The sequence below is a fragment of the Etheostoma cragini genome, chromosome 9, assembly GCF_013103735.1.
Source record: "Etheostoma cragini isolate CJK2018 chromosome 9, CSU_Ecrag_1.0, whole genome shotgun sequence".
Classification (NCBI taxonomy): domain Eukaryota; kingdom Metazoa; phylum Chordata; class Actinopteri; order Perciformes; family Percidae; genus Etheostoma; species Etheostoma cragini.
In genome coordinates, this window is record NC_048415.1 from 9,340,261 (window position 1) to 9,367,654 (window position 27,394).

The window sequence follows — 27,394 nt, forward strand, 5'->3', positions numbered from 1 at the left end:
ATTTGACATTTCTGACATGATCTTTCAATTAGATGAAATGCAAAAACAATTAATTTTAAGAGCTTTTAAAATTTAAATATATGTAGAACTAACTCGGATGTACTTAGGCATGTTATTTTTTTAAAATATAAAAGCAACATCTTATTCAGCGACCATTGACGCTCAATAAATATCAAGAAGATAACTTAGACATCATTTTAATGAACATCCAAAACAGACAATTCTTAAAAAAATAAGCATCTCTATGAAATAAGGCAGTTACCTTTTATTGTGCATGATATCTGCTTCCTGTCAGGCAGTCAAGGAAGCATTGTTTGAATGAACTAGAGCGCTCTGAAGCGTTGACAGACACTTGATGATATGCATGTGCATGCGAGGGACTGGGAGTACATTACATTGCAATACACAGACTAATACAGTCCCGATTCAATAAGGTTTCCCCTGCAAGCACGTTCAGCTCAGGCACACATGGCAACCAGGCTGGAAGACCAAAAACTCTAGAGTACAGTAAACTCAACACCATTCACCACAATGTAAAAGTTAGTGAAATCAAAATATATTCCGTATATTAATTATTGAATCTTAGTTACTGCCTGCATGATAAAATATCCAATAAATATAAGTGGAGAGCTACCATCTATCCCTGTCACTTTAAAATATGCTTTCACACAGTATTACAAAGTACTTTACATCTTAAAAATAAATGGCTAAACGTTTTTGTTGTATTCAGTGTTTTGACAACAGCGAATGACAGGCTGTATGATCAATTGCATAATACTTTCTTAGTTTGGTGAAAGTTAATGTTACTTTAACACTGTGCAGATTTTTTTGTCCTTGATGCAGGAGAAAGTGTTCAAAGAAACACTGGCTGCTCTTGTCCTGTTAAGAGTCGATACGTTGAGGCTGGCATGGTCTTCAAGTGAATCTGCCAAGAGGGAGAAAAATCAAACTTTTAATCAAACTGCGTGAATATGTAATTAAAAAAACAGCTAACTTTGAGTGGAATACCTATGACTGTGTTTATGATGAAATAAAACCATATTGTGAATTCATCCCTTCTCACCTCTCCGACAGCATTGGTCAGGATTTGGATGATCTTTTCGTGCGGTGTGGCGACGACACTCTGCCCATTGATTTCAATGATGCGGTGCCCAACACGAATGCCTCCTCTCTCTGCTATACCGCCCCGCATCAGACTGCAGATCTGCAACAGAAAGAAAGAGGCAACTTTTACATAAGATAATTTTGTCAAAGAAAAGAGGAAAATAGAACAACTAACTGCGAGTGTGAGACAAACTTGAGTTCCAACCGGACTTAAGTTAAAGAGTGACAAAACAGAAAATATGTATATTGACTTACAATGCCGTCCTCCACACTGAAGCCCAGCTGAAACTTGGTATCTGGCCTCCTGATAATTGCCATAGTGACAGGGGGACAGTGGACAATGCTAAGCTTCACATACTTTTGGCTTTTTAAGTCCTAAGATAGAAACAAAATGTGAATTAGAGCACTTACGTTACAGCAGCATTTTTACAATGTGTTGTCAGTTTTCAGTGGCTTTGACTCTTGCTCTTTCTCACTGATCTGTCTGACCATAGGTAAATTGGAAGTTCATTTTTTTTGTTGCAAACTTCTTTATACATTATGTGTTTTCCGTTAGTTATAGTAAGTCTTTATCCCAGTTTATCCCCATTAATACCTCAAAAGGTCTGCAAACATGTATCACTTCTTTTTAGTATTTAAACAGTCCCTTACATTTTTTAAACATTGTTTTGATGTTTTTTGCTATGATGGAAAACGCTGACTGTTGTTTGGTTGCCATTCAGACTTGGTCACTACCCTCTGCGTGTGAAATCTTACACATACACTAATGCAATACAATGCTTTTAACTTATTACACTATACTGCTTAAGTATGACCTCACAAATTACCATGCAAAATGACTGTCAGAATATTATACATTTCACTGTAATACAATTCAGTGCAGGGCTGTTGATAGCATTATACAGGTGATCATGATATTGTGTCCATCAATGTTTCAAAGGTTGTGCTCTATCTTTGAAAAAATCATCAAATATTGAATCTCAGCACAAACATATTGGCTTTACACAACGGGATGAATACTAATATTGGCCCTTTAAAACCTAATTGATATCTGAATCACTATTATTACTATTACTAACAGCGTAGCCACACTCACACTGACTGCATTGACACACAGTGCCATCTAGTGTACCCTAAGGACAGTACATTTGCTGTGAAGAAGGCACTTGCATGTACAGTGCTTACATTTTACCTGAAAAGCCATCAATGCTGCCATTCCAGGATGATACCACAACACTTTTGTTAGTGTTGGTATAGGTTAAGTTTGCCCTTCTTACCCTGATGATGTTCTGGCAGGTGGTGATGGGCAGACCCACCAGGCTGGTGCTATTGACAGACATGATGCGGTCGCCGATGCTGAGCTCGCCGCAGCGCTCCGCAGGTCCTCCGTGGAGCAGGTTGGCCACCACCACAGTGGGCAGGATAGAGCCCCAGCCTGACTCCACCACCGCCAGACCCAAGATCTCTCCAGCAGCCTTGGTGATGGCAACCTAAACCGTAGACACACAGCAATGCAAATGTTTTCATTTGGTTAACCAATCATTACCTGTATATTCAGTACTGTGCAAAAGTCTTAGGCAGGTGTGAAAACGCTGTTAACTAAGAACGCTTTAATATATGAATAATGATTGTTTTTTTTTTAATCAATTTACAAAATGCAAAGTGAGCAAACAAAAGAACAAAATCTAAATCACATCAGTATTTGGTGTTACTACCCTTTGCCTTCAAACCAGCATCAATTCTTATAGGCACACTTGCAAAAAGTAAGGGCAACATAGAGGATTGCAGTGGTCGGCCAAGGAAACTTAGTGCAGCGGATGAAAAACACATCAAGCTTATTCCCTTCAAAATGGGATGATGTCCAGCAGTGACATCAGCTCAGAACTGGTAGAAACCAGTGGGACCTAGGTACACCCAGCTACTGTTGGGAGAAGTCTGGCCGGAAGTGGTCTTTATTGGAGAGTTGCCGGCAAAAAGCCAGTACAGTAGACGGAGAAGGGTAGTAACACCAAATATTGATGTGATTTAGATTTTTCTTAATTTTGCTCACTTTGCATTTTTTTTTGTTGCGTAAATTTATAAAAATAAACAATCATTATTTATAAGGCTTTTTGCACAGTACTGTATGTACAGTATAGATAGATAGAAAGTTGTCAGTGCCACCACTGAAATACATTAAAATACATAAAACCAAGTTCACCACAGCAGCCGCAGATATATTTTGTTAATGTATTTTAAGCATTTTCGATAACATCAAATTATATCTTAATGACATCTATTAATGGCCCCTTGTTTGTGATAAGACATGTAGCCACAATCATTCTGCTTACGTCTCGAATGTTCTGAGAGTCAGAGAAGTGGGCCAGGTCTCCGTTGTAGAGCTCCTGACTTTCCAGGTAGTCGCTGTACTCGCCAGGCCTCAGATCACTGGCCTTGATGCCGCTGGCCTGAAGAAACTGCTGGTACGCCACTCCGAACGCCTGACCGATAGCCTGGGCTATGACCTGGGCCTGGAGGAGAGAGAAAACTGACTCAGGTTTCCATTTGTAAAATAAACATTCTTCCTTCACTGTTTTGCCCTCCATTTTCACATAAACAAATAAAAGCAAATTAGCTCATTTGCAAAACACTAAACAGTGTACCCAACACTTATGTCACACACTGAAACTAAAATTAGAAAAAAAGAGCACTTAGTCTAAAAAGGTCCCCTACTTTCCTATAAAAGGGGACCTATGTCTTTAGTGTTTCATCGGTTATTTGTTACATTCACTTGTTCATGGCCCCTCATCCATGGTAAATCTCATTTTAAAACTGTTCATATAAAAAGAGTTAAGTTGGGAGAGCTAGCAGTAGATAAACTGGCCCCACGGCCTTTAGTATCCACAGCTAATTAGTTTCTAAAAAGAAACCCTTCCTCCCCCTATTCAGTCTTGCCAACAGTGGGAAACTGGGACGACAGCCAGACCCTTTTTAAATTCAGAAGAACTCTCTGACTGTCTGGGGGAAGGAAACCAGGCCAAGCTGAAACTTTTGTCCGTTTGTGGAAAACATCCCATTTGATCTGAGACGCAACATTAAGGGGAGCAAAAGACACCTTAATAATGTCTTGACATGTCAGCCCGTGTGTGCGTTTTCCAGCTAAAACAGATTGAAACGCTGAAGTTGTGGCCAAAATGAAGATCATAAAAGCAGAGCAGGAAACACTACTTTATACTATTTTATAAAACAGGTTTCCTGTTTTATAAAAAAGAAAGTTCAGGACCCTTTAATTAACTCACATCGTCAGAGGAGAAGACGTGGCAGATCATTATGCACTTCTTCTGAGGCCCGGATGAGGAGGAAGAGGAAGAGTTAGAGGCCGGCTCCCCATTCTGACATTTACGTTTCCTTCGTGCCATCAGGACGACAATGCTGCCAATGTCTGCAATGTAAGAGATCATCTGTAGAGCATGATCCATCATGGCTTCCTGAGTGGAAATGAGACATGAGGGTGTTATTAATATTAGTAACAGAAAAAAGACAGGAAGGCCTGGTTTACACATGCAGACTTGAAACTAGCTTGAGATAGGTATTACATTACATAGAAGACTGCCCCACCTTTATTTTTTGTCAGTTAAGTTTGTATTGCCTGGTACTCTACTTTAAGGCAAATTTGATGAGAAATTCAAGAACACTTTCATTTCCAAAAAAAGCTGCCACAAAGCACAACATCCATGAAAAAAATCAAATGCAGAAGACAAATATTGACTTTGAAAAAAGGGAATTTGAAATGTTGCTGTAGATTTATATCTCATAAATCTACTAAATATGAGATGTTGAAGTGTTCTTTGCTGCAACAACAAGGGAATTTCAAAAAATACATATTAATGCTCACAAATCAAAACTTTATGGCTTAAATTGCCACGAATGTTGTTTATAATTATCAACTGAAAATTTTTGAAAAATCACCAAAACTGGGATTATTTTTATATCCATAAGCATGGTGCAATGAGGAGCAACCAGCCATGCAAATAGGGATCTGACAGTGGATGACCCACTTTGACTCTCCTGACAATTCAACATTGTAGAAGAAAATGAAATCTACTATAACTGAAACATCGCTGCACAGCTCTCATGTTGTGTCACCATTCAATTCAAAGAGTTTCCTCACAACACTTTGTTGATGAACCAACCCCCATGTAACTTTAGATTAAATAAGATGCAGTTAAAACTTTTATTTGACAATTGAAGATCTTGATTGCAAAACCTGTCCAACTGTTCACACTATCCTACACCTGAATACTATTGAGATACCACTAATATCCACCATCAGCATTTATTGGCTCAAGAGCCTGAAGAACAACAAATTTAAAGTGGTAGCGGTGACACTACTAATGATACTGAAAACAAGTATTAGTTGAGAGCAAAATGTCATGTGCTACAAGGAAATGATGATGCAGAAATAAATGTGGTTAAAAAAAACTGGAACAAAAGAAAAATAAATTAAAAACTTTGAGGCAAATTTTACACAACTTTTTCTAAGCAGTTTTAAAAAACAAACCTGTGTGTCTGCAGTGAGAACTTTGATTCGCTGGGTTGAGATAAACAGATCCACCTCGGTCATTGGCTGGGACTCTCCCTCTGGAGCCTGAAACAAACACAGTCATTAATAGCATGTACATTCCTAACCTGATGAGAACATAAAAAAAGAAAGAAAAGAAGCTTATGCCATGATAGAAGAATTTCCAAACTTGTGTTTTTAGTATGACAGAATTCTTACTATGACGATACCACACAACAACAACAACAACAACAACTGCTGTGTTCAGTGTCAACTATGAGCATATCTTATTTGAGTTCACCTTAATGCGGTCCACAGCCTCCTGAGCCTGTCTCATACGGGCGTTTGTAGACGGGTTCTTCTCTGATTTGATCTGAGTGGAGCCCAGGTACTTGGCACCAAATATCACTCCATCCAACAAGTCTTCAGGGTCACACGGACCCGGCACTAAAAGAGTAAAACACAAAGAACTGGCCTCATTTATTTTTTTGTAACATTTGACAAAGAAAAAAAATCCAGCTTTTTTAGAAGACCTAAGAAGTGAGCTGGAGTGACTCACCGTCTTTATATGAAGGATGATCAGCACTCTGCAATGACAGCAACAAGACAACCAAGAAATCCAGTTAAAGAGAAAATGAAAAAGATAATAATTATCATTATCGTTGATCCTTTTAGTTACTTTGGAAAGTTAAAAAGGCCCAACATTTTGTGGATACAGCATCACAAACACTGAAGTCTTCTCGCTTTTCTCTGTTTTATTGAAAAATACCTTGTTTTGGCTGCTTAGTGGACTGAGACAAAACTTTGATTTCTAGTTAACTTGTGATGGTTATCCTCCATTAATTAGGATGCAATCATTTTCACATTTTGTAGACTGATAAATCGATTGAACAAAAAGGCAATTTCAGTCCTGACAAAAATTACAAATGACAATGAAATGTTATCTTTAATTAAACTTGATGATGAACAAATACAGATCATCTAGTTTGTTTTTACATTTTTGTGGTGTTAAGTTGACACAAATCTTTGTACTGATAAAAGTACCTCAACCTACCTGCTCACTCTCTGCAGCAGCCTCCTCTTCCTCTGGAGGCTGCTCGCCCAGCTTCATCCACACTGGCTCAGGATACTCATCATCAGGCAGGGAGGCGATGGAGTCCTCCCTGTGCCGCTGCTGTTGACCATTGCCATAATGCCCCCAGAACCTTTGAGCGTCCTCTTGGCTGTAGGAAACTGACACTACAGCATCCACATCTCCTCTGGGGGGCAGCGAGGTGGCAATGGGTGTAGCGCTGATCTCTGTGAACTTCAGCAGCCCCAGCAGGTCTCTTTGGTGGCTTTCAGAGAACAGCAGCCCAGTGGTTTCAGTGCTGTTGTCTGTTATTAGGGAGGGAGAACATCCTTCCAAGTCACACGTGCTGGAGTACTGGTGTTGGGCGAGGGGAGGTGGTGTCCGGCGGCTGGAATGAGGCTCATCCCCCATCAGCTGGAGCTGGCTGAGCAGGGTGTGGATGCGGCTGTGGTCTTCATCACCTGATCTCTTGTTAGCAACCTCCTCTTCACTGACCCTATTCGCCTTGTCACTTAAGGTGACCTCCTCCTGGTATGACCTAAGATCGTCCAAATCCTCAACTCTCACCTCTTCCTCAACTGCTTCATCCTCTTCTTCCAATTCCACCTCAATATCCTGGACTGGTTCACCAATATTACCCACAAGCCCCTGCAGGTTCACATCGACTGGAGCCACAATGTCACTCACGCCCAAATGTGGTAATACTGTCTCACCCGGACTGGCCATGTCCAGATTGTCAACAGAGAGAGGAAAGCTGGGGTCATCCAGCTCCTCTGCTGAGCCCGCCTCGCTGGAGGAGTCCGACCTCCAGTCTAATGGAGGAGGCTCGATCAGGTTGCAGGAGTCCTCCAACTCTGAACCCGTCACAGCAGTCTGTCTCCTGATCTCAACTTCTGAGTCTTCATCAAAAGGGACAGTGGCAGAACACAAAGAGTCCGGCCGATCAGTGGTGCCGACGTCTGAGTCCATTTTGAAAGAAAGCCTGTCAGAGGAAAGTTTAATGTAGTCATGGGTAATTGGGTCAATGTGGTTTCCCAACTACATGAACAGTACAACAGTAACTGATGTAAATAAGAGCTGCAGCACTAACAACCGAACTGCCAGAGAAACAAAAGGTTGTCTCACATATCTGAAGTACACATCAGCATGACCATCAAGACAGATAAAACAGCCTAAAGCTCAAAGTTCAAGGACAACATGCACAATATGTGTAACCACAAGATAGACCCCGAGAACACTTTAAACACAAGTAATCCAGTGTCAATTACATAGTTGTACATTATTGCACCCTAAATTGCCTGGAAAACAAGGTGGTACCGAGCGAGCGGTGATTCAAAAAATCTGTAATATTTTATTAAGTATTCTCAATCGCTAAATGTAAAGTTAGCTGGTGTCTTCAAACAACAATCAATTTAAAAATCAGAAAGGTGTTCTAGTAAATTAGAAATAGTAGATCCACAAGGCAACACAATATTTGACGTCATTCAGTTTATTAAATTAATACGTGCTTTGAAAATGACAGTCAAACTTTGTAAAGACAAAATGTCAATGGAAATTGGCTCATAGCTCCAAGACAGAATTTTAGAAAACTAAAATATCTGACCTAAATAAACAACATAATCCTGAATAGCATTAACATTTTTACATCGACAGTCAAAAACGTTACAGCTACATTTGGCTATTTCCAAAGTTAGCTAAATGCTAGCTAATTAGTAAACTAATTACAAACCTAGCGCCCCAAGAGGTGCTCATTTGGAAAATGAGTAATTTTTTGTGAAACAATAGGGTTTGAGCAGCAAAAAAAGCAGCGCTCACCTGATATTTTAGGTCTTTCTCGTAGTCTTTGTGCCCACACAGAGACTCCTCTGGCTGCCACGACAGATGAGTTGACGTGGTTTGAGATTTTAGTCTTTTACAAAACTTTGGCTTTGTTTTATGCGTCATAGTAACAACCGCAGCACCATAACATATAATCATTTCCCATAATCCAAGAGTAAAATAAAAAGTCACGGTATAAAACAGAGTTTTCTCAACATTGCTGTTGTCGAGTCGACAGCCTTTATTTATTCACGCTCTCATTTGCTGTGCTGCGTTCACGTTCTGTTGTAGCTTCCCCGTTTCATCTTGTAACTTCCCCGGTTTCATCTTGTTTTCTTCCTCCTATTCTGTACACACACAACACACATTTTAACTCGACTCTCTACTTACAGCACGGGTTACAAACAAATCTTGTATTTCTTCTTACATACAAAATTATTTTATTTTTAGTTTAACCACTCGATGTTTAATTAAATGTAGCTCTCCAACAACTGTTATGATAATTTATGAAGATGAAAATAACAGGTGATAAGCTCTAATTTTGCAGACTGAAAGTGGGTATCTGGTAACGTCAGTTGACATGAGGTTGATTATTTGCGTTGTAGAAAAGGGCATTAGAAAGAGTTTTTTCTTTTAATACCGCTCCATCTGTCAGCCTTTGAAGCCAACAGTTGCCCACGTCATGACAAGGCTTTCAGACCTGCTATATCAAACACCGAAAAAACGATCCAACAGAGAAAAGAAAATTCCATTTATTTAAAAAGTAAATTAGTTCACATCATCTAAAATAACTTTACATATAATTAAATTAAGCAGCTGTCCCATTTGACCAGTGACACATACTGTGTTCATGTACAACTTCATCAGTGTTGTCTGGGGGTTGTTCTACTGATTCTTTAATGCAAATCTTTTTTTTAATTTTAACCCCTGAGGAACTTATTTGTGAAACCAGTTGTTGTAGTGTAGTTTGACAACATTACATCCATTAAGTTGACCTTTGAACAATAGGACTATGTGAAACAAATATATTTTTTTACTTGGGTGATTTCAGTAAAAATAAAAAAATGTGCAAAGTTTAATTTAGTTTTTCGATCACTGCACATTAAAAAGAAGTGCAAGATTGAAAATTAGGTGTATGGAAAGTATATATAAGGCAACAATTTACCACTGTCATTGTATCGCTCATAAAATCACACCACAGCTTTAATTTACACAACTATTGATCTTCCCTGTACCATAAGTCGGAGGTATTATGTGCCAAAAACAACGTTGATTCCACCCGAGAAGCTGTTTCCAATTAACTATGTCATCAAGACTTTATTGTCATGCCGTATGTGAATACTGATTTCTGAAAACCTTTATAGTCCATTGGGCTAAAACTCCATGTAAATACTTTTATCTGCATGTAATGACACACACATTCTAATTATATTTCACATTGGTGAGATTGGGGTAGGTGATAAATAATAGCTAAGAAAAGGAAGATTTATTTGAGTCATCTCTTCATGAAGTCTTGCCTCCAACTGTCTGATCACAGACTAGCATGTCCAAATAGTAATTGAAGATGTTTTTTCCCCTTTTTTCAAGAGGCTTTCAATGACATCTAATGAAGCACTTGGATGACTACAGTAGCTGCAGGTCTACTTAGATTATTCACTTATCATCCATTTATAAGTCCAGATGATTTGTTTTATGTTCTTTAGACAGTGTAGTCGGTACAAGATAGAAATTAATCTCCGCCGACAGTCGGACAGAAATCTGATCACATTCAAGCTCTGCTAAACAACCTTTCAGTCAGCATTTTCCACCAGTACACATCATTCAGTCAGTTAGCACTTTAAGCACCTGATCTATTCCTCACTGTGAGGTAAAGACAATGTACTGTCTGTCTCGTTGCTTTGCCCACCGTTCATCTGGATCAAACCAATCAGAGAGGAGATGGTACCCATCAGCCCCACCAACCAGTTGGGGAATCGTCCCGCCCACAGGAAGCCGGGTGGCATCCAATGAATGGCATTACTGAGATCAGCCATGCTGCTGAGGATGGAGAGAACTTCCCCACGCATCTGTCTGCGGAGCTGAGAGCGACTGCAGGAGTAAAACACACAAGATCATTAGGACTTTGTTTTTTACATTACAGAACAATGTCTCAGTGTGAGAGTGAATACTGTAGAAAGAAAACCGTATAAACACCTGTGGCCAGCTCCATCCCTCTCATATCCCTTGAGTTTCTTCTTCAGTAGCAGCAGAACTCGGAGCGATCTAAAGAGATGAAGACTCACACTCACACTTCCTCTCAGACTGACGATGTGTCATTGCCCTTTGCTCCAAGTTCAGCAAGTAAAGCAAGTGACTTAGCACTAATCAATCTACCACATTATTCTGTTAACATGATCAGCATTTTGCTTAATAAATGGGTAAAACATATACACGTTTTGATAGGTGAAGAAACGATTACAAAATATTTAATTTACTTGAAGGATAAGGCTGGCATTATGCTATATTTTTCATACTGTCACTAAATCCCATGAATAGACCAAAACCAACAACTTGTTAGTATGTCTTTCAGTATTCCTGATTCATCTGTCCTCATGTTGGCACTCCAAACTAAGCCCATTAGTTCCTGCTAAAGAGCTTCACAAACACGTCACACATATAGAGTTTTTTTAGTAATATTTTTGTGTGTTAATGCTCAGTAATTTTCTAAAACAGCTGGTCACTGTAGTGTAAATGTAAGGAGTAATTATATACTATAGTATTTTTTGAGAACTATTTTTAGCCATGGATTAATACACATGTGGTGCTCTAGTAAATTTACAACAGCAGGATGGCGTTTGTGGGTTTGACTAAAAAAAACTGTCTCTGTGGTGCAGAGGAGTAAGGTATATCAAGTTTTTTCTACGCAAAAAACACTTGTTAAGTATCAATTTATTGTTGATATCGGAAAGAAATAGAATTTGGCCAGCCTTATCCTTTATATTCATTGTGGTAATAAAGTGTGAATTCTGAATACTTTTGAACCATCACATAAAACGACATTTGTTATATTTCGGCACTCCATTCATTTAATGTCAGTGTTTCAGGTCAGATTTGATGTTCGTAGACAGGTGATTTCAGACCTGAGTATTCCCAGCAGCAGCGAGGTTCCCCACAGCACCGTGCCGAACAGCCACCACTTATCAGACTTCACTTTGATCAGCTCAGCGTCAGCAGCCCACGCGATGTGTTCACAGGGGTAGTAGAGCTGGTCGGCCACGTTGGTCAGCACCGATATCCAGCGCACGCCCACATCCTCCTCCTTCCAAAGACAGGACGCCATATGCATTAAGGCTGCACTTGACAGGGTAAAGCTGCATATGTATTTCATGTAAGCCTATTGGTTTCAAGAACTGTTTTCACAGAGAATGCAACTATTTGATGTCATTAAAAACATTGTATTTATATTTGTTTTATCCACATTGTTCTCAAATCAAATATTTGAGCACCTTGCCATTTTCAACAAGCTGGTAAGGAAGGCCAGCTCTGTGGTCGGGCTGAAACCCTTCTGATTCTCTGATCACATGTGTTATATATACTGCATTTAAAAATTTTTTTTTTCTTTTGTTGGTTTAGTTCTCAATTCTTAACTATACGGCTCCAGTGTTTTATTGTCATTACTGTTGCAACTATGACACCTGAATTTCCCTCTGGGGATTACTACAAGTTTATCTTATCTTATATTTTACTGTGTTATGTTAATACTCTCGCATTCTATTCTATTCTATGAAACAAACACTAAGCATCATTACCTATATTAGCCTGGTGTACACTGTTAACAGAGACTTGTTGATTCTGCTGCAATTAATCACACCACTATTACTCTATCATGTAATTTTGTCTTCAAATGTTCTTGTATAGTTTGTATTTATAGTTTATTCTTATTTTATGTACCTCCTATTATTTTTTTTATTGTTTCTTTTCTATCTATTTTTATCTGTATTTATCTCAGTCCTTGCACTGCTGCAACAACTGCATTTTCCCACTGGGGATCAATAAAGGTGTCTTATCTTATTTTGACAAAGATTAAAGAATTTAAATTTTGTTATTTTGAATGAATCAACAGTGTATCCAGAGTCTTAGCAAACACAACCACTGTCAAAGCTTCATGGAAACTGTAGCTGTTGAACACTTACACAATAATCCCAACTAATACTTTTATCTTTGTTTAAATGAAGAGGTATTAAATTGTACGATCCAATACACCAGCTGATGCCTATTTAGCATAGAATAAGGAGAGAACACTTTTATTATGTTTTAACTCTTCCGACAAAATAAACCATCTAATGGAAAGGAAACTAATGCATCTCTGCCCGACTGGATTCTGAAGACTGAAAAGACAGAATGGATAAAGAGGATGTTGCAGAGGGTTGTTGTCGTGTGGCTCACCCGGCCTCCAAACCCATAGCTGTGGGAGTAAGCCAGCATGGACAGATCATCAAACAGCCTCAGCACTGTCCGGCAGTGGCTAAGCTGAGCAGAAAACAGCAGCAGACGTTTCCCGAGCCGGTGAGATGAAACGTCTGTTTCTGCCTTCCGGGAAAGAACTCCTCCAACTAGCTGCGAGCCATAACAGACAATCCTGATCTGAAAGAGAAACAGAGGAGGAAAACACATGCTAGTAATCAAAGTACCTTTGAGAGACTGGAGTGTTTATGAAAAAAAGAAGACTTTACTTGCAGTGATGTAGTGTAAGCTGTTTTTAAGCTTTTTTTTTTTTTTGTTCTTTGAAAAATTACAATATCTTTCTAATAAGCCCCCATTTATGAATGGCTATTAATCCTTTATAGATCCGTTATAAGATAAGAACAGTTTGGGTTTAATAAGTACCCCTCTCTACTAAGCCCTATCTTGAGGATTTATAATGTATCACCATTTCTCAGGTGTGGAATGTAACTAAGTACATTTACTCAAGTAGCCTACTGTAATTAAGTACAATTTTTAGGTACTTTTACTTTACTTAAGTAAGATTTTGAATGCTGGACTGTTACATAGTATTTTTTACACTGTAGTATTACAACTTTTATTACCTCTTCGACCACTGACAATGCCTTTATTACTGGCTTCTATTTTCCTGTCAAACGTGCACACTCTCAGGTGGAATGGATGGACTATAAAACCAAACTAATATGTAACTAATGGACTACCCCATAAGGATAACTGTTTGCTGTTTATGTGCACCACTGATCAATTAAAAATTAGACTACGTGAGTAACTTAGTAATTTGAGTTACTTACAACTTTATCTCTTCCTCTGTATGACTCCAGTAGTTGGACAAGAGACTCCACAGACGGCTGCATGTCTGTTTGTCTGTCTGTCACTCAGTCTGTCTGTCTGTCTGTCTGTCTGTCTGTCTGTCTGTCTGTCTGTCAGTCAGTCTGTCAGTCTGTCTGTCTGTCTGTCAGTCAGTCTGTCAGTCTGTCAGTCTGTGTGTGCTGAAACACTCTCTCACAACACGGCCCAATAAATAAACTTTGGCATTTGAAGCTCCTGCAAAACATCTCCACTAATGCTGAAAGATGGACTTTGAAACAGGAAGTACCCCATTTAAGACTCAAGTAAACGATCACCGATTCAATCGAACCTCTTAGTGTTCTTTTGTCAATCTATCCATGGTGCTATTGTGTACTGCTGCCCTCTTCAGTTTGGGCAGCGTCATTTATGCTTTAACGAAACTGGCCCACACATATCAGACAGAATACGCCCATGGGCAAATTTAGACCCTTTTTAGGGGCGGCTCAAGCCCTAATTTTAATCTCAGCCCTCGTAAAATTATAATAATAAAAACAACAATTACATTTTGTCTTTTAGTACTTCAACCTAGAGTTTGCAAACATGTCTGTCTGTTAGTGACATAGATCAAACAAAACAGGTTCAAAGGGCTTGAAACAGGTTTAATATCGTGTGTCGCTGTCACCAATGCTATGCACCTGTGACCCAGTCAAGGAAAAGGTCAAAAGAAACATAGTGTTGGCGGAGGTACTGTATTTGTGCCAGACTCCCGCCTTTGAGTCTCTATCAGGTCTCTATCTATAAGTGTCAGGTATAGTTCCATCAAAGTGTTTATTGGCTAACAAAATTACTGATTTAGCAGGGGTGGTTAACACTTTTGCAAGGCATTGTATCTCTGTCACATTCTCATCAGGGTTGAGCCCCCCTAAAGGTCTCCTCCTGCAATCGCCCCTGAATAGGCTTACATCAAAAGCATTGTTAAAAGCAACGTTTAGTCTACTGCAATTGTTGATTATATATTATTCTAATTATATATTTTCCCACCAAAAAAATTGCTGTTTTTTTGGGGTTAATTTCTTCTGCCTCACTTCCATACAGCTCCCTCATCTGCAAATACATTGTGTCCATATTCCTGCTCCACTTCACTAAACATAACACTTCAACGGGCTAAGCGTTTATTCAAAAAAAAAAGAGAAAATACTCAAATAAAAAAGGGAGCCAACTACCAGTAAAAATGTATTTTATTAATTTTAAGTTATCTCAGAGGTCGAACAATACACAAAGCAACAGTTATAGTGTATTCATTTTCTATACAAGCAGTTTGGCAAACTATGCAATGATGAAGAGTTTGATATTCTCATCCAACCATCCATTCATCCATTTTCATTCACTTATTGCGGGGGCAGCAGGCTAAGCAAAGTATCCAGCTGTCACTCTCCCCAGCAACGTTATCCTGCTCTTCCTGAGGAACCCTGAGGTATGGCCAGACGAGGTATACTGCATAATCTCTTGTTGGAGCCTTTTACCAGTTGGACGTGCCCGGAAAACCTCTACCAGGATGCATCCTGGTTAGATGCCCGAACCACCTCAACTGGCCCCTTTCATGGTGAAGGTGCAGCGGCTCCACTTGAAGTTCCCTCCTCAGCGTGTGTGTGTGTTTGTGTGTGTACCTAGACAAATCTCTCTCTTCACCTTACTTTCTGTTTTTGTCCCTCAGTTGTATTTACTTTTTCATACAGTTTTAGTTTTATATAAGCTAGTTTGTTTATAGTTTGTTTACAGCTAGTTTGTGTCTAAACCTTTTTAATTGAATGCAACAGGTGGAGTTAAGTAAAGCAAAAATGTGTATCCAAGAGGACACTTATATAGTATAACATAGCTTAACTTAGGTTCCATGTTTATATAGTTTGTTTCTTTTGTCTGTCTGTATCTCTTTCTCTTACTGTCTGAGTCTGTGTTTAGTTTGAGTTAATAATCAGTGTGTGGAGAGTCGTTGTCGTAGACGTCTGAAAAAAAATAAAATAAAAAGTCCTTACTGAATAGATTTAAAAGTAGGAGTGAATATTTGAGATTACTTACTGAGGCACAGTTTGCATGGCATTTATTTGAAGTACACGAAGTTCTGAAGATAACTCACCGGCACTGCCTGCATAGTCAACATCGTCGTAAATGTCTCCTTCCCTGTAGAGGAAGATTGTTATTAAACTGACTAGCTATTTCTGTAGACTAAAATCAAATCAACATTGAGTTTACTACTGTTCTAGTGGATGAAAACAAATTGCAATATATTTGAGTGCAGATGAAATGGAAAGATGTGTTCTATAATTAGATTTGTAAAAAATATTACATGTAACATTTTACTAATAGAATCTACACTATCAAAAACAACAACAACAACAACAACAACAACAACGTACATTTATCAATGTATCAAAGTCAAAGACAAGTATACCAAAATCGTATTTACAGGAAAGTTAAAAGGAGATTATTTAATTATATCAAAGACTGTACGAGACTAAATGAAAGTAATGTTACGGTGACAGTTCCACATGTTAAACTGATGAGGAATAACTTACATTTGAAGAAGGAGAGATCTGGACACATAGCCATCTGTGAGAGTTGATGTAAAATACAATTGATGTAAAATAGTCACATTAAAGCATAACACTCACCAGAAGGTTTTTGTGAATGTTACTAGGTTAAACTTTTGTTTAAAAGCATGATTGGGATGGAAGCTTTTAAGATCTACCGTATCTTTGTTTTTCAGTCAAATGGCCTTTTGAAAGGGAGTGCTAGGGGCACCTCTATGATAGCATCAAAATCAACATTTTTAAAAAACTAAGTAGGCGGTACACAACGCGACACTTTGCTCACAGTATCACCAGTGTCGCTACACATGAACTCGAGCACTGAGAACAGTGATTGTGTACACAATGACTAAAAGTACTGAAAGAAAGGTTATAAAAGACTTACTTTAGCAGTTATTTACGGGCGCTACCATCTCTGAATGCAATGCAACAGGGAGGAGAGTAAAGATGGAAAGCTCCTAAAGCTTGGTTCCATATACATGCACGGATAATTTGTTGTTTTATTGTTAGTGAAAAACAATATTGGCCATTGACCTGATATTTGGACACTTTTTGACTGTTGTTAGATGATGAAGATGTTAGCGCCCGGAAAAAACAACTGCTGAAGTAAGTCTCTCAAAACCTTTCTTTTAGCAAACTCTGTGTACACAAACAATGTTCTCAATGCTCGAGTTCATGTGTAGAGACCCTGATGATACCTCGAGCAAAGTTTCATGTGGGTCGAGCATTCTTAGTGTTTTATAAATGTTGATTTTGATGCCATCTTAGAAGTGCCCCTAGTACTCCCATTCAAAAGACCATTTGACCAAAAAATACATACGGTAGATCTTAAAAGTGGCATTTCCGTCCTAATTATGTTTTAAAACTAAAGTTTGACTCAGGTACATTTACAAAAACACACTAGGTTTTTTTCTTGTACCACCAGCAAGTCAAAGTTTTCACTCCAGTGAAATATCATGTATTTGTTGTTAGCATTTAGCTCAAAATTGCAGCCGTACCTAGTACAACTGTGCTAGTATAAAGTTACAGAGCTGATAGTATGGCTGTAGTCTTACTAATCACATAGCCACAAAGACAAAGACAAACTTTTACCCTTTTTTAAACTGCTTCTGTATCATGTGCTGTATCTTAAAATAACATACAATCAAAGAGGGATGTGAAGTGATTACATACATTTTCCATACTGGTTGCAACACAGAGCTTTCTTGCTGTTGGTGAGCTGAATGACGTCCACGATTTCTCCTTGAGTCACGTGCAGATCCTTCCCCCCTGGCTTTTTTATGATGCTATTAGGATCTACCATCATGGTGTGTAGCACCCTGAGAGGCCCTTCATACTAGAAAACAATAGTGGCAGTGACAGTTTTTAAGTATTTTCTAAATTTCAGAAATTGTCTTAATGGGGGCATTGTAACATAGTCATGCTACAGGTTATGCATTATGTGGGGATGATGCTCTCATGTGGAGTTCCTCTAGGATCAAACTGGGTCCTGTTTTCTTTTCTTTCCATACATCCCCAAATAATCCAGGAACAAATAATGATAATACAATTATTCCGTTATGCTGATGACTCATCTTTATCTGCCACTAAAACCAAATTATCTGGTGTGAAAGTGTAAAAAGAATTACCTTAAATCTTTTCCTGAGCTCTTTCTCCACTTTGGGATTTATGCTGGAAACAAAACAGATGATTTAACAGTTAATAAAAGAAGCACATACATGCATGTATGCATTATATTAACACATTTTTTGTGTTACATTGTGTCCATATTCCTGCTCCACTTCACTAAACATAACACTTCAACGGGCTAAGCGTTTATTCAAAAAAAAAAGAGAAAATACTCAAATAAAAAAGGGAGCCAACTACCAGTAAAAATGTATTTTATTAATTTTAAGTATTAACATAATAATAAAAGTATTAACACATTTTTTCTCAGATTTCCCTCTGCAAATTTATAAAAATGTATAGAGGTAGACTTATTCAGTTTTTTTTTCTGTATAAGAACATTCCTCATTTAGTCTTTCAATAAATAGATATACCTTCACATTACACAAACACTGGAGCTGCACTGAGCTGTCAATATCTCAAGCTCTCATTTCCTGTTCCCTTTCAGTGGACCAGAGAAATAGATACCTGATTTCAGGCGGTGGTGGGGGCAAACCCTCAGTTATTGGTTCAACGTCATCATAGTCATCTGAGGACCAAACAAAAAAGTACAGTAAAAGTAAAACTAAAAGGAAATTGTCTTCTTGTAATAACAATTACCTTTATCTGTTGAAACAATCAGACAATGACAATATCATTTATCATTGTGGAACAAAATAATTAAATTAATTAAGCAAGATGCTTATTTGATGGACATTTTCAAGGGATCAGTTTGGTCATCTTTCTCATTCTTCAAGTTGTCCAATATCCTACTGATCTTTAGCAAGCTGTGATATTTCAAGCATGTTATTGTATGTGAAAATTTCAATTGCAGTTGAAGCCGTTAACTGTGAACAATATTTGAACAGGAAACTACATTGCAAGGTCTGCTCATAAATCCCTATTAACTAGTTAACCTTTTTTCAACAAGAAAAAAATTATTAAACCAAACAAGCTGGTCTTTATGTTACAAAATAGCTATTGTGTTGTTTCTTTTGGGCAGTGATAAAGTTAAATAAAAAACGATGATTTGATCCAGTACTAATCCTAATCAGCCAATAATGTGTATGTCGGATGTGTTGTCACTTACCATCATCTTGAAGCATGCTGCAGATTAGAGGAAACACAATATGTTAGTTGGAACAGACGTGGGTGTAACTGAGAAAGCAATGCAACCAAACACGTAGGTGAGTTTACTGATGGTAGGCTCCAATTGACTTCAAAAGATTTGGGAAAAGTTGGCTGAACAGTATTATACATTTTTTATCACAACATGTAAATAACAAAATGTAAATAAGATTTTTTTTTTAATACAGCAGGATTAACATGATCTACTGTACCTGTCACTGCCATTGGACTCCACATACAACATCTGTGGGGGGTCTGGAGGTGGTGGAGGCAACGTTGATGTGTCTATTTTTCTGGATTCTAGTAATTTGCGCTTTACCGCCTCATAGTCAACATCCACACATGTGTTACTGATGTATCCGCCTGCGGACAACACAACATCAAGATGATTTACTACATTGTGACCGCTGCTTGCATAGTGTCACTGTCGGGCAGAACCATACGTTTTTTTTCTCCATACATCAATACTGTTGGTCAACCTTTATGTCTATCTGTGGGCTTTTAAAAATATGTAAACAGTGATGAGGTGATTCCGTCTGCCTTTGTGTGAGAAAATTAGCTCAAAATGTTTTCAAATGAGCTTTTTTCATTTCTTGAAAAGCAATGGTTTTGGTTTTCAGCCAGCAACGATGTGCTATATTATTACTGGAAAGGATAATCAAACTCTAGAGGAGATATATGATAAGATAGAGACTGATAGGTTAACTCTGCATAAGTTAGAGCCCCGGCAGGACCACCATTTGAGAAAGGAAGGCCCAGCCAAAAAAATATGCAAATGAAAATGTGTATCAAAACAGGTGGGTGGAAACTAATAGTATGATGATTACCCCATGCCTACCGCACGCACTGCTGCTGGCTATTTACAGAAAACACGAGCACTACACAGGACTTCCAGTCTAGTATCAGCAAGCTTGTCTGTCTCTGCAGTGTGTTAGGTTGATGTAGGTGAATTTGCTATCTTAATGGCAATAAACAGAGGTTCAGACTAGAAGATTTAAAGCAAAACTCACAGTTTCCTCTAAGAGAGCGAGCCAACCATTTGCCTCCTGGGTTATTCTTCACTCTAAGGATCTCCACGCTCTCTCCTTCGCGTACGCTGAGGTCTAGCTTTCCTCCTCCATGCCAGTCATGCCTCACTCTGGCTGTGTGAAGAACCTCCACCTCTCCTTGCAACTACAGAAGGGCAGAAATAAAGTTGTGAAAGTTCACTAGTTTGGATTGGGTGTATTCAAAAGAACCCTAATGCTTTAGCTAAATTGCAGATTGGAATTATAAAGAAACGACATGCATTTGTTGTTGTTTGTTGTTGTTTGTCATAAAGTTGGAAGGTCAGCAGGTAATATAACTGTAGCTAACCAACTGGAGTCTAAACATTCAATCTGTACATAGCTACATGTTTTATAAGTTTGCGCATTTTCTTAAACTGTCATCCATGTCAACAAAATTCAAAAGTGATGATATCTGATTAGCTGTTGTAAAAGCTAGACCTCAGAGGTTTTCATGGAGGACAAATGACGCTGGTACCTGAAAGTTCTTCCTCAACTCATTTTCGTTTTTGAGACGCTCCATCTGATCTTTCTTCTCCCGTGCAAGATGCATCTTTTCTTCTTTTTTGTTTTGCTTCTCAACATTTAACCGGTTTTGCTCCAACTGGTTCCTGTAAGAACAATTCAAATGTGAAATGACCTGTTTGTTTTTTTGACCATTCTCCACATCACACCATTCTCCTGCTACATCAATAACAAGCCTCTACAATAATCTACAGCCATGCCATCTCAGTGAGCCTGTACATAGCTGTGCTTTGAGCTGAATGCTAATGTCAGACGGACATTGTCATCCGTAGACACGCCAAACAATGCCTTCACGTTACTTTGACTGAAAAATGTGTACAACAAAACATTATTCTTACATGTGACATAAGTGATAACAATCAATGATTGTGTCCTGAGGACTGAATTAATTTATTCAGGTGTAAGCACTTCACAGTTAACTTTTTTACCAACTGCAGTATCCCACAAACAAAAGCTTTAACGGAATCACATAGAAATGTTAGTGCATCACTGTACACTTGTGGAGAATTTAATGTAGCTTCCCATACACATTTTGGTCAACCACATAGAAACTACAATCCATCGAATGTTGTTTCTTTGTGATTTTAAATTTAAAGGAGCAGAGATTGTTGTCAGGGATAGTTCGATGTTGTGTCAAAGGCATTTAATGGCAAAGACAATTTGTGAAAGCCTTTAAGGTAATAATAGTTGCAGTAGTGGTTGTTGCACAAGTTGCTGCTTCAGTAGGTGCAAAAATAACAGCAGCAGTAAAAGAAATATTAGAACTAATGTCCCCCTTGGTGTTCATGCAGCTTCAGCCACTTTCCACTTTTAGTTAATGTAGTGCTTAACAAATACAGACACAATGGTTTGATGGTAAAGAAAAAAATGTATACTTACTCATCAATAAACTCATACACGTCATCATCATGCTGCAAGAAAAAACGTTTGATTTGTACTTTTAAAGAACAAAGAAACACATCCACATACAAGAAACATTAGATTAAAGGGAATGTCAGTGTGTGCTCTACTAACAACCAATACAGCTTAACTGTCATTTGTCTCACCATCCTAAATAAATAATTCAGCACTACAAACATGTGTCAACTGGAATTTAAACTTCTTTCTAATTTCAGTCTGTTTTTTTTTTCAACGGAAGAAAGCAACATGTTCTCACAAGAGGAGCTACCTGGTTTTGAATTTTTATGATGAGATTCATTTGCAATTTAAAGTAAGTTAAAATTTCAGTTTTATTTTTTGGTCCTTACCCCATCTATACATGGTGAACTGTTGTCACTCCAGGAATCTGTGAAGTCACACAATAGAAAGAGATGAAAGGCATGCCTTCTGTTAGAAAAAGTGGCACATTATCTTAATATTAATACAAAGATTTTAGAAGTCGTTACTTCATTGTTTAAAATATGTTAGATAAACAACAGTGTCAAGAGGAAAAAGAGTAGTGCATCAATAAACAAGCTGCAATTGTTACCGTTCTTCTCAAAGCTTCCAATGTCATCGTAGAAGTCCTGGTTATCCTCAATGTCCCTGCCATCAAAAAATGGTTCTTTATTTATCAATTGTTTAGGTGACATGTCTCTTAGACCACTCAATACCTGCATGCTGCATACGTTTAGAAATGTTTAGAATGTGCCCAGATATATGCCGTTTCATTTGTATATATTTTTAAACTCTAAATTAGAGTTTCTGATTTATTCTGCTTAAAATGCTTTACACTGTATATTTGGCTCAAGATTGTTAACCCTGTCCGCCATCTTTACATAATAACAACTTTGGTGGAAATAAGAATCTGAATTTATTATGGCATTCTCAAGGATTATTTTATGACTGATTGCGTATTTAATGGATGTCAAATAAAAGACATGAATTAGACACCATGTTCTTGTTAATACATCCCTGCAGGTACTCTAATAACATAAAGATAATGTGGAATAGATTAATACTCACACAGAGGCAATTTGGCGCGGCAGCCTGCTGGGCTTGTTGGATCGTTGTGGTGGCAGTTTTGGAGGGCTGATGACTGTGGGATAAGGCATCTTCCTGTCTGCTGAGCCCAGGGAACCTGCTGTGGGAGCCAGAGACAATGTTGTTACGTAAAACCTTCACGGCAAAATGAGACAAATAACCAGCAATGAACAGTCACACACACGTACTTGAAGCAATGTTTAGATTTTAAAATGCAATCTAATGGACTTCACTTTCCATCAAAAGTTTAAATTAAAAATATATAGGAAGCAATGGAAAAAAATCTTTTTAGTTTAAAAAAAAAATACATATAGGCCATCTTAATTCAATAAAACAATTAGAATAGCACAAAAGTACAATGGTAACATACCTAATCAAATTTTTTCACAGCAAATATTTTGACAGAGCAAACCTGTTACTAAAAGCATTAATGACAGTTGTTTCTGTTCAAGTGTCCCCGTAATTAATGACAATGTGACAGTGAGCCTGCACGCACAATGTTAGGACCTTGAAACTAAAGCAGCTAAATGGAATTCAGCCATTGATAATACAGAGGCAACACCTGCTTTTCCTACTGTGACATGTCAAATGTCATCAATGATATCAGGGCAAGAAGTTAACTAGTGTGTCTGTTGACAAATCTTCCAAATGCACCAGCCACTGTCATGATTTAGCTTATTATTATTTAAAGAAAAAGGAACATAGATTGTCTGCTTTGCATCTGGAGAGGATCAAAATTAGCCAGCCTTTTTAAACATTACGCCAGAAAGTTATAAGCATTGAAATTCCAGTACTGACCAAGAATGTCCATATCGTCTGGGATTTAGTTGAGTCCCAAATAATTTCAAATCTATGAGCAAATAAGCCAGAGGGATTTACCTTCACTCTTTCTTGGACCAGGAAGGGCAGGTCCTCGATTGGACCTCAGAAAGGGCTCCAGGTTGACATTGGGAGGGCGTTTGGGTTTCAAAGGCAGAGGTCCTTCAGGGGGTAGAGCCTTCCTGAGTGGGGTCACGTCCCCTGCACTCCTCTGTCGGGGCTGCTGTCGAAGTAGTAGAGGGGTGGAGGTGGGAGCTGGTGCAGGGGGCTGAGCTGATGCTGGACCCAGAGTGGGTTTGATGCCTGGAGGCCTTGGGTGCCTCATCATCATGTTCTGTAGCATCTCCCCCTTCAACTTCACTTTGCTGAGTTCTGACGGCTGGATGGATGCTCTGACTCCAGGATTAGGAGGCGGACGAGGGAAAGAAACCGGTTTGGAGGGGATGGAGGGTGTCATTGGTTCTGCCCTTGGGAACCTCCCCAGGCCTGGGCTAGCCATCAGAGGAGGAGGAATGGTAGGAGACAGTCTGTGATGCGCCAGATCTTTCTCCGCCAGTGGCAGGATCTGTCTCCCGAACCCAGGTCGTGGAGATTTTGGGGAGCTGCTGTCTCTGCTGCTGGTGTCTGAGTTGCTGGCCTTGTTGTTGAACCGGGCCCTCAGAGCCTTGACATCAATGTTCTCCCCCTGACAACAACACAGGAGCACAAACTCAACTGCAGCTGCTTTGCCTGTAAAGCAGGAAGTTAGTAGCACAGCACACAGCAAAGCATGTCCCCCACGCTAACAAACACACAGCGTTGGCAAACTCCTACACTACATCTTAACAAGGTGAGAATGCACCGTGCAACAGCACAGTTTCCTGGTTGGTTTAATCTTCACAGAGCTGAGAAATGTCCTTCTCCTCCTCTGTGCAGCAGAGAAAACCTTTATCAGGGCAATCTGAACAGATTTAGAAAGATATTCAAGGCAACATTTAGCAATCATGAATCCTCTCAGAGATTGCAAGCATTACAAAAATCCCAAAAGAAATTAACATCTTTTTTCATGTTAAAACAGGTAGTTGGAATTTTTGTTTTGTCAAGCATCTTCATGGCAACAATGGTAGAGATGAGCCAATGTAGTAATGCGTAATGTGTTGTACAATCCTTCAACTCAGAATATCTGTTGCGCACCAGCCCAAAACCACTGCTCTCTTTAATATTGGTTTACCTTAACGCAATTGGACAATTTCAGTTTTCACATGAGGTCAGAGATTACTGTGGCAAAATGGAACTGAATACATGTAACTGAAACACATTTTAAAGTGACAGTGAAAAATAAATTGAATCGAAGGCAGGTCAGTCTATAAAATGCAGCATTACGTTCAACCAATGCTTAAAGCAATGACTTTGCTGACTTTCATGACTCAGTTTGTGCTTTTCTGAAGTTCAATGACAGATTTTAAAGGGTAGTTATGCCTCTAGGTGTTTTTTTATGTTCTCTTTGTTGCATCTGTTGTGTTTTTGTCGTTTAAGGTAAAAACAGTGATGACGTGCAGATGAGCATCTTTATAGGAGGGAGTTTGGAATTCTGCCAGGTTGGTTATTATAATTATCACAGCAATGATTTTATGTTGTAGTATATTTATTTATGTTTGATCACTCCCTGAAATTCTTGTTATATTTTATGAGACCGTATTTTCTGTGCACCAGCTCTGTCCTTGCTTAAACTGCTTTTGCCTGGTGATCAGAAATTGATGTTGGTTTCTCTTCTTATTAGATGTTTAGAAGTAATTTCCTGTCCGGTTCCTTACACTCCCACTCACACACTGAGTTCCACTGCTGCTCAGTGGAACTCTTTTGTTGGTTGTTGGGAGAAGAGTTTTTGCACTCAGTGTCACTTTATTAGACACAATTATATATCAAAAGAGATTATATCATTGGTTGAATTCAACACAATAGGTACAGTCTGAAAACTGTTTTATTGAACAATGGGCAGTTGACTCAAAGAAGGGAAAAGGATGGAAATAAAAGTATATTTGATTATGATTGAATACATCATTCTCTGTTATGTTGATGAATAAAAATTATTTTCATCAAAAATCTATTGCCTGAATACCACTGTATTTTAAGATGCCTATTGTCAGCTGGCCGAGGACTACAGCTGAAAATTAGCCGTAGAGGCTGAAGCTGCTCCTTTTACTGTGCAGGTGATTTAAAGGGACTGTTCACGACATTATAAACTAATAAACTAAACTAAATGTGTTCCAAAGCCAAACAGAGAGTGTGGAGAGGAGCAGGAAATGCTCAAAACCACACACCTCTAGACCTCAGCAAGCATCCTGCACTGGTTACCATAGAAACACCCTCCGCAGTCACTCCTGCACCCCTGCAAGCTGCATGCTCTCAGTCATCTAAAGGAACTAAAGAAACCGACAGAAAACTATGCTCCACATACCACTAAACACGCACACAACACACAGACGGGGTTCCACTTTCAGTCAGAGCGCGCCTGCAGAAGAGTGTGTGCATCTCTACGTGTGTGCCCTTTGGCAGTGACACAACATCGCAGATGTTCTTAAAACGGTGTTGCCACAGATTGTAGCTGTGCAGGTGGTCTACAGAGATAACCTGACAACACTGACAAAAACGTTTTTATTTATGAATAAAAGTGACAAAATAAAGACAAAGTAAACAAAATATGACTTAATCACAGATATAACTTATATTGACCTTTAAAATGTTTTCTGGTGCATTAAAGCCAACATATTCTAAAATAGGCTATCGATGAACACAACTGATCTTGTCTTCTGTCGATCTCTACTATCTATCTCTGTAAAGCATTTTGAATTGCCCTAACCTGTATGAAAGCTGCTATACAGATACAGTTTGATTCACTGTACTCCGGTAATACTAATCTTTCATCACATGTTAGGTACCAGCCAGTCTCTGCTGAAGAAACAGGCATTTGATAGATTTGATTCATAAATATTTTTGTTAGTGTGTTAAATAACTTTTAAATTTAGAATCATCATCATATTTATTACCAAAGAAAGTTTTGACCTGCAAGAAATTTGCCTTGGCTTATTTTTTTGCATACAATAAACTTATCAAAAGGGGAATAAACAAAAAGGCAAAGTAGTTAACAATATTTGTTGTCTTTACTGGATACCTACAATTTAAAGACGACTACATTTCAACCATTACATAACTTTATTCCATATATTAAAAAGTCTTGAAATACAATTAACATGTGTAGTTTAAGAGAAAGTTAGGAAGCTAGAACAGTGGATGTAAAGCGCCACTGAGCACACTGCAAATCATTTACCACTGATAGTGTGTAATAAAGCTTGCTTTCATCAGCAACAGCATGCACATTCATTTCAAAATCCAACTTCCTCTTCTGCTGTGAAATTATGTAATTACTGTTGGCAACAACTGGAGCCAGTCTGTCAGATTATACATTTACAGGATTGAAAAGCAGGTTAAAAGTTGTAAAGGGGATTGAATGAATACATCTTAGTTACATGACAGAAGAAAACTAAAGTTTCACCCGCCAGTGAAACAATAATATCTGCTGATGGTCAACGGACAGGTTATTAATGGACACCTTGATGGTTAGGAGGAAATAGCTATAATTTAGTGTGAAAGGTGCTATTGAGCAGTTGTTATTCACTCCATTGACAGACATATTAAAAACAACAACAACACTTAAATAACATAGTAAATAACAATTTCTTACCATATTTGCCTTTAGTGATGATTTAAAGATGGATAAAGTGCTCCATGTCCTGCAGTGATTCAGTACCGAGGCTAATGCAATGTACACGCCTGTGTTACTAAACTTACTGCAAATGAGGAAATGCTCATGCGTAGGCAAAAGGGTAACTGACAGAAACAC

General features: G+C 38.5%; 3 protein-coding genes across 4 annotated transcripts; all 3 read right to left on the bottom strand.

Annotated features, from left to right (window-relative positions):
• Window positions 1–184: 184 nt before the first annotated feature.
• si:ch73-40i7.5 (amyloid-beta A4 precursor protein-binding family A member 3) lies at window positions 185–8,824 on the bottom strand. Its single transcript, XM_034882290.1, has 11 exons — window positions 8,532–8,824; window positions 6,699–7,698; window positions 6,204–6,231; window positions 5,946–6,091; window positions 5,645–5,731; window positions 4,383–4,571; window positions 3,435–3,614; window positions 2,382–2,594; window positions 1,360–1,479; window positions 1,064–1,204; window positions 185–925 (listed from the first exon to the last, which is right to left on the bottom strand). Exons 2-11 carry the CDS (start codon window positions 7,683–7,685, stop codon window positions 854–856), a joined length of 2,163 nt encoding a protein of 720 aa, XP_034738181.1. The 5' UTR covers window positions 7,686–7,698; window positions 8,532–8,824; the 3' UTR covers window positions 185–853.
• A 442-nt stretch (window positions 8,825–9,266) lies between these two features.
• Window positions 9,267–14,050, bottom strand: pex11g (peroxisomal biogenesis factor 11 gamma). Of its 2 annotated transcripts, XM_034882294.1 has the most exons (6): window positions 13,998–14,050; window positions 13,808–13,889; window positions 12,960–13,157; window positions 11,654–11,832; window positions 10,728–10,796; window positions 9,267–10,622 (listed from the first exon to the last, which is right to left on the bottom strand). In XM_034882294.1, the coding sequence occupies exons 2-6, from the start codon at window positions 13,868–13,870 to the stop codon at window positions 10,385–10,387; spliced, it is 747 nt and encodes a 248-aa protein (XP_034738185.1). In that variant the 5' UTR covers window positions 13,871–13,889; window positions 13,998–14,050; the 3' UTR covers window positions 9,267–10,384. The 2 variants fall into 2 exon arrangements, with proteins under 2 accessions (XP_034738185.1, XP_034738186.1); XM_034882295.1 differs by lacking the exon at window positions 13,998–14,050 and having other exon boundaries at window positions 13,808–13,973.
• A 975-nt stretch (window positions 14,051–15,025) lies between these two features.
• Window positions 15,026–27,385, bottom strand: si:ch73-40i7.2 (FYN-binding protein 1). Its single transcript, XM_034882651.1, has 16 exons — window positions 27,236–27,385; window positions 23,575–24,199; window positions 22,678–22,795; window positions 22,202–22,257; window positions 21,981–22,018; window positions 21,613–21,644; window positions 20,687–20,819; window positions 20,173–20,335; window positions 19,375–19,525; window positions 19,125–19,141; window positions 18,524–18,584; window positions 18,019–18,061; window positions 17,564–17,726; window positions 16,379–16,412; window positions 15,940–15,983; window positions 15,026–15,808 (listed from the first exon to the last, which is right to left on the bottom strand). The coding sequence occupies exons 1-16, from the start codon at window positions 27,236–27,238 to the stop codon at window positions 15,771–15,773; spliced, it is 1,719 nt and encodes a 572-aa protein (XP_034738542.1). The 5' UTR covers window positions 27,239–27,385; the 3' UTR covers window positions 15,026–15,770.
• Window positions 27,386–27,394: the final 9 nt, after the last annotated feature.

What these genes read in the sequence shown, in the direction of transcription:
- si:ch73-40i7.2 (XM_034882651.1), bottom strand. An exon ending in TGGTCCAAGAAAGAGTGAAG is followed by an intron (nt 22,796 to 23,574) that starts GTAAATCCCTCT and finishes TGGCTCCCACAG; the next exon opens with CAGGTTCCCTGGGCTCAGCA. An exon ending in TCGCTCTCTTAGAGGAAACT is followed by an intron (nt 19,526 to 20,172) that starts GTGAGTTTTGCT and finishes TGTTGTCCGCAG; the next exon opens with GCGGATACATCAGTAACACA.
- si:ch73-40i7.5 (XM_034882290.1), bottom strand. Translation starts at nt 7,685, where the DNA reads ATGGACTCAGACGTCGGCACCACTGATCGGCCGGACTCTTTGTGTTCT. An exon ending in TCATCCTTCATATAAAGACG is followed by an intron (nt 6,092 to 6,203) that starts GTGAGTCACTCC and finishes TTACTCTTTTAG; the next exon opens with TGCCGGGTCCGTGTGACCCT. An exon ending in TTCTCACTGCAGACACACAG is followed by an intron (nt 4,572 to 5,644) that starts GTTTGTTTTTTA and finishes ATTTCCACTCAG; the next exon opens with GAAGCCATGATGGATCATGC.
- pex11g (XM_034882294.1), bottom strand. Translation starts at nt 13,870, where the DNA reads ATGCAGCCGTCTGTGGAGTCTCTTGTCCAACTACTGGAGTCATACAGA. An exon ending in GCTATGGGTTTGGAGGCCGG is followed by an intron (nt 11,833 to 12,959) that starts GTGAGCCACACG and finishes TGTCTTTGGAAG; the next exon opens with GAGGAGGATGTGGGCGTGCG. An exon ending in AGGGATGGAGCTGGCCACAG is followed by an intron (nt 10,623 to 10,727) that starts GTGTTTATACGG and finishes TTACTCCTGCAG; the next exon opens with TCGCTCTCAGCTCCGCAGAC.